This window comes from Vigna radiata, chromosome 3 (genome assembly GCF_000741045.1).
Source record: "Vigna radiata var. radiata cultivar VC1973A chromosome 3, Vradiata_ver6, whole genome shotgun sequence".
Taxonomy (NCBI): Eukaryota; Viridiplantae; Streptophyta; class Magnoliopsida; order Fabales; family Fabaceae; genus Vigna; species Vigna radiata.
In genome coordinates this window covers 4,973,653-4,980,583 of record NC_028353.1, presented here as the reverse complement: position 1 = coordinate 4,980,583, position 6,931 = coordinate 4,973,653, and the positions used below count along the sequence as shown (strand labels likewise).

The 6,931-nt window shown below is 30.0% G+C and overlaps 1 protein-coding gene across 1 annotated transcript; it reads right to left on the bottom strand.

Moving 5' to 3' along the window:
- Positions 1–980: 980 nt before the first annotated feature.
- Positions 981–2,048, bottom strand: LOC106756917 (uncharacterized mitochondrial protein AtMg00810-like). The gene is made up of 3 exons (XM_014639515.1): positions 1,898–2,048; positions 1,699–1,815; positions 981–1,585 (listed from the first exon to the last, which is right to left on the bottom strand). Exons 1-3 carry the CDS (start codon positions 2,046–2,048, stop codon positions 981–983), a joined length of 873 nt encoding a protein of 290 aa, XP_014495001.1.
- Positions 2,049–6,931: the final 4,883 nt, after the last annotated feature.

Sequence of the window (6,931 nt, the reverse complement as noted above, 5' to 3'; positions counted from 1 at the left end):
AAAAAAAATATGAGAAACATGATTAAAAGTCTTAACTAAAAGTAATATCAAAATAAAATGTATAAATAGATATAAACTTATCTAGAAACGAATTTTATAAGTTGAATTGAAGTAAAGTTTACTCCTTAAAAAACATTTTCGATGCTTATGTTTGTCAGGTAGAAGACCTAAGAAACATTAGTCAGATTTATGTTTGTCAGGTAGAAGAAGGCCATATTACCATCTGGTTATCTTATAATTAGTGTTGTCTCGTTTTGGGAATGGACATTTTTTTTTTCAATAAAGCTAGACATTTTGATCATGGAGTACCTACTGAATCACATGTATATTTCACAAAAGAGTTCTTATGTGATATACAAGTTAGGACATTAATCTTGAAAAAAAAAAAAAACTTGGGCAGATTGGCATGGTTATTGCCAGGATCGGATCTTCTTGAAATTATGAAGATGCTGCCATCTCTCCAAAAACTTTTAAAATTCTGTGAGAATAATGTATAAGAACGAAATTAGATAAATTTTTAAATTTTTTATAAAAAACGTTATTCAATGTTAATAAAAAATAAAATTAAATATTAAAAATAAAAAAAAAAATTGCTAAGATTTTTTGTCTCTATTGATTTACTTATTTTTTTTATGTTTACTTTTTATTCTTATGTTTTCTTTTTGTTTCTAAATAAAAAAGAAGAAGATAAACATAAACTCTGTTATCACTTTGTAAGGATTGTAATAAATGAGTTTTATTGATGTTGAAAGAGTAACTAGCGTACCATATATAGAATGTACATAACCATACCTAAGGAAAAAATATATCAATTATTTAAGACAGAATCAATTATGTAGAAACTAAATAAGGTAAACTATAATCAAATATATTATTTCCTATCATCCCCCTCAAGCAAAGTGTGGGGTTTGGTCCAACGTGAAGCTTGGCTCTGAAGAACTAGAACAATGGTCGAGACAGACTTTTAGTGAATATGTCTGCTAGCTGGAGATCAGAAAAAATGAATTGAGTGATGAGTTTGTGAGATAGAACAAGTTCTCGAACAAAGTGATAATCAATATCAATATGTTTAGCGCGTTTGTGAGCCACCGGATTTTGGGAGAGGAATAAGCACTCTTGTTGTCACAAAGAAGAGTTGGCGCTTGATGGGAAATATGCAGATCATGTAGAAGATGAGTAAGCCATATTAGTTCAGCTGCTGCATTAGCCATGGCTCTATATTCTGATTCACAACTTGATCGAGGTACGGATGGTTGTTTCTTAGCACTCCATGAGACGAGATTACCGCCTAAGAAGATGGAATAACCATAGGTAGATCGTCTAGTCTCAATACATCGAGCCCAATCAACATCCGAGTATCCAAGAACATTAAGGGAAGCTCCACGGGTGAAGGATGGGCCATAGGACATGGTGCCCTTGACATATTGAAGGATGCGTTTAACTGCTTGAAAGTGATCAGTTGTTGAAGCTTGAAGAAATTGACTAACCAAATTTACCGCGTAGGACAAGTCAGGACGAGTTATAGTGAGATACTGGAGTGCACCAACGAGAGAGCGATATTGAGTGGGATCAGAGGATGGATCTCCTGTGGTTGTCAGTTGAATATGAGTTGGAGAGGTGTGGCTGTCGGTTTTGCATCCAACATCTGGGCCCGAGATAAAATGTCTTGAGCGTATTTGGTCTGGCTAAGAAAGACACCATCGGTAGTGTAGTGAACCTCAAGACCAAGAAAGTAATTTAGATGGCCTAAATCCTTGATAGCAAACTCAGTTTTGAACCTTGCCAAAAGTTTTTGAAGTAAAGAATTATTATTCCCTGTCAAAATTATGTCATCAACATAAACAAGTATATATAGAGTGGCAGCAGTGTTGTGGTAAACAAATAAAGATGGATCTGCCTTTTCTTCCGAGGAACCCAAGACTGAGGAAAAACGAGCTGAATTGTTGAAACCATGCAAGAGGGGCCTGTTTGAGACCATAAAGACCTTTCCGAAGTCGACAAACATGATTTGGATATCGAGGATCAACGAACCCAGGAGGTTGTTCCATATAGACAGGATGTGTCAGGTGTCCATTCAAGAATGTGAGCATAATTAAGGAAAGAATATATCAATTATTTAAGACATAATCAATTATGCAGAAACTAAATAAGGTAAACTATAATCAAATATATTATTTCCTATCACACTTTTTAGGTTTTATTCCATTACGAAGAAGGAAAAGTAATTGTTTTTTTTTTCAACTTTATACTAAAATATTAGTTTGATATTTTCATTTTCTCATGAGTCTTTTACATAATAAATTTTTATAAACATAAAATAAAAAAATAATTACCATGTGTTTCATAATTTGATTTAAATTATGGCTTGATTTTGATAGTTTATTTTTTAGTTTTGAATATGTTTTTTAATAAGTATACTTATGAAAAATTAAAAAAAAAGTTTATTTTTTAAAAGTATAATAAAAAGAAAACTATTTATGAAGATGAAAAAAATACACAAATTCAAATTTTTATTTATTATTAAGGATGATGCTAATGATCTAAATATTTTTCTAATAATAATAATAATAATTAAACATATAAATTTTGAGTATGTTATATTACTTTTGAAAATTATTGTTCAATATCCGCTAATCGATATTTTTTCTCCTAAATGAATCCTTATATCATTTTTAAATCTAGCCTTAACTTTGACTAACTTCTACTTTTGATTATATCTATGACTTGATTTAAAATAGAGATTAAACTAATATGAATTCTTTATAGACGCTACAGATAGCTATTTCTTATTAGAGCTTCCAAACTTGCCTGTATTTCCCCTGTTTTATAAGAAGGGTTGTAAATTTTGTGAATACTTAAGGCCTTGTGAATATATAGTAGTGAGAAGGAGAAAGCAAAATTGATGGCATATGAAGGTATGCTATATATCTTGTTTTCTGATACAAATTCATTTGTTCCCTTTTGAATCTAGAGATCTTTTTCTTCCTACAAAATAGTATTGTTTTTGTTCATTTAGTTTAGTACTGCATATATCCTAAGTGTTGAAATGGGAAGCTTTGCAACCTTTCTTTCTTAATGGTTGAAAATATTGACACATCTTATTATAAATCTCTCACTTAAGCTTTGTCGGTGACTATATTTTGTTTGTTGAAGCGTCCAAATTAGAGAGATGGTTTCCTCTAACATTGGGTTCCCATCCACCATGAAAGCTTAATAAAAATACCTTCATTCCCAAATATGTTCTCCAGCTTGCACGATGCAAACTTGTTTGGAGAGACAAAGCTGAAGCTACAAAAGATTCATCGTGTTTGAGTTAAAGAGTATAGTTTTACGAAAAAAGGCCATCGAACTTAGAGTGAAAATTGGCGACTAAAGAGTTATATATGCGGGTGTGAGGTGGACCCCAAAGTTTCAACCGTGAAACTTGGAAAGATGTTTCAATCAAACACTTCTTGGCAAGTCTGGTAAAAGTGTAATCAGTTAATACATATAGATGCATCCAACCTATTTCAATATTCAATACTCATATTCATATCTCAAATACTTAGTTCAAGAAAGTACAATCTTATTATATGGAAATTTCAAGAGTGTGTTTATTTGAAGGAGTGGATTTGAGGAAGAGAGACTTGATAAATTTAAGGAGATTTGAGAGTAAATTGTGTATTGTTTTATTGAAGGAAATTTGAAGTAATTAAAAGTAGATTTGAAAGTAAAGTTCGTGGAAGTTTGGATAGAATTTAATCAATGTGATAAATAAAAAAATGTTTTAATTGATAAAAATTGAAGATTATCAAAATATCATTAGTCGAAAAAGTAATATAAAATTATATTTATTTAAAAAAATATTATAAGTAGAAAAAAATGAAAAACAATTAAAAATAAATAAAAATGTATATTTTATTTACCAACAAAAAAATATGTTGATAAATTTTGTCAATAAACACTTGATTCATCTTCTTCTTCCTATCTCCTTCTACTTTATTTTTTTCGCTGCGAAATTTGCCACTAACATAGGATTATCAACTTCCAAACAACCACCATAACAATCAGTTTATTTCCAATGGAACAATCACACAAAGGAAGAAGAAACCCCATGCTAACAATGTTCAAAGCTTTATTCTTGATAAGTAAGAAGAAAGATGACGTTAGTGTAGGTTGAAGCATGGTGAGGAGTAGTGATAACGTGACTCTAGGTTAGAGTGGTGATGGAGGTTGTAATGGTGGCAAGGGATCTTTGAGAAGAAACATCTTTGAACGTGAGTCTTAGATGAAAAAGCTCTTTGCAGGTGTATATATGTTGATTTTAAATACGATATTTTGATAAAAACTTTGTAGATCTTTTTACCAACTGATTATTTCATTAATAATTCATATTTCATTTATCGATAAGTGAAATATACATTATTAACAGATTTATTGACAAAATCGTCAATAATAAATTTATCGATAATTAAAATGTTAAAACTAGTCAATAAAATTAATCAATAATTTAAAATTAGCGATGAATTTATTTTCGTAGATAAAATTTTTCATTGATTTTGTAATAAAATACACAAATATAATGAGACAAACGTTGATCAATATACTTTTTGCATCGTCCTCCGTTCTATTCTATTTGCACCCTCTTTAGACCAAAAATAATAAGTTTTTTCATTGTCCCTAACTTAGGGTTATCAGCATTCGTTGTTGTGGCTTTAGAAATCTTGTTGAAGATTTTCAGCCCAACACATTGATACAAGAAGTCTGGCTTTGGTGTCCAGCTTCTACATGTTATTGTAATTCATCTTGCATGGCTTCATCAGTAGCTTTGGTTCCAGATCCTCTTACCCGCTCATCACCACTTCAACTACATCTTCAAACCCCAACATTGCTACCATCTTTATCTTTCAATCATATTATATTTTTAACTTTAGAAAGTTCTACTTTGAAATTTACTTCAAACCTATGTTATTTACGCACCAGCTTACCAAAGGCAGGTCGAGCACCCACATGCATGGAGCCCCACACTGCATACATTAACACCAAAACGGAACATCAACATTTTCTTTTGTTCCATTCTTGTTCAATACTATTTCATTTTATGTGTTCAATTCTTTAATTAATTATATTGTTGCTGAAGATAAGTGAGATTTGTATAAAATATATATTGAAGTATATGACGTATGGAAAAGAAGGTTATGCTTAATGAATCAACGTCAAAATAATTAAGTATATTTACAAATGAACATATAATGGAGACAAAAACCTGATTTTGGTAATGGTTATGGATTGAGTGTGACATAATAATTAATATATCTCATAAGAGTAACATGTTGCCTATGTTAGCAAAATAAGATTTTGGCGAATAAACTTATTCACTCCTCTCATATTCACAAATTCTTCTTTTATACTATCTGTTGTTTGATCAAATTGGATATTTATAAATTTTAAAATAAACTTGTGATTAATATGTCAAAATTAGAATATGTTTTAAAGAGATGAAACACATAAAAGCTGAACTCAATGATTGTATAGGCCATGTGAATGAGATGAAACACAAAAAAAGTTGAATTTGGAAGCGTGTTTGAAGAGAGAAACCTAGTTTGTCTTATTGCATCTGAACTTTCAATCATGCAGACTCTGCTATAACCCATGTGAATGCGAATTTGATCATGCAAGCTTTTAAGTTTTTCTGCGTGCCAGTGCAGATTCCAGTCTCTATCCCCAGGGTATGGAGCAGGGAAGAACATGGGAACAGTTACAGGTGATTTCGACCTAAACTACTCTACCTTCTAATTAAAGAATGGGACAACCGACATCCTTTTTTTCCATTAGATAGCTACCCTCTCCAAGGAGACACACAATGCATGATTCTGTGTTTTACATTTACAAACTACACCATATCATACTTTTAATCAATCATAATTAACAATGTTAACAAAACACAATCATAGTTTCTAATACCTTCATCTTATAATGCCTCTGTCATTGATATATACCTACTTTACACATCGTACTTCAATTCATATGGCTTATCTATGTGTTAAACAATTGATTAAAAATGTTACAAATTATAAATGATAAATATTTACATTCATTTAATACATATTACAAAAATAAAATAATTATAAAAACTCAATAGTATCATACAATCATTTAAGGAACAATAGTACCTTCTCTGTGTTATGGATGGTAGAAACTAGCTTCCTATATCATTGACTTTCCCTTAAAACTATAAATTACTGTTAATATGTAATAAATGGTTTCAATACGTTGTGTAACCTCTTAGCATCTACTAGGTCTTGGATTGAAAAGGTCTGATAACTAGATTATTATATGATAAAATATATTCATGTATTTTTTTCATTAGTGAAATTGTGTGTCACGTAAGTTATAATAGTATTTGTTCTTCAAATAGGATCTTGTAATTTAGTAGAAATGGATGTTTGAATTTTATATTCCAATGAGAGTTTGCTGATATAGTGATTTTTATCGTAATATATAGGTCCAAGTTCATTAATACTTTAATTGAACCACATTACTTCTTGTATCATTGTTTCTTATCTTCTATTGTTTATTACCATTTTTTTGTTATCGATTTTCTTTGCATAATAAACGTTCTGCGGTGAATTTAATTGACCTAATTCTTAACCTATATTTTAATCCTATTTATAATTCTAAAAGGTTGAATCTAAAACATAACCGGTAAATCAGTAAAGAAATATGTGTAGAAAAAAATATATTGAATTTTGTTTCAATAGATGAAAAAGAATGGAAGAATAATCATATGAAATTGTTATCTTATAATTATTTTTAAAATTTGAACCAAATGAAATTGTCATCAGAAATACCTATAATAACGAAAACAAGATTATTCTATGAAATAAAAAATTTAACGGAGATTGAGACTCTACCTTTTGAATACATTTGAAGTGAGTATTTTGACTAAGAT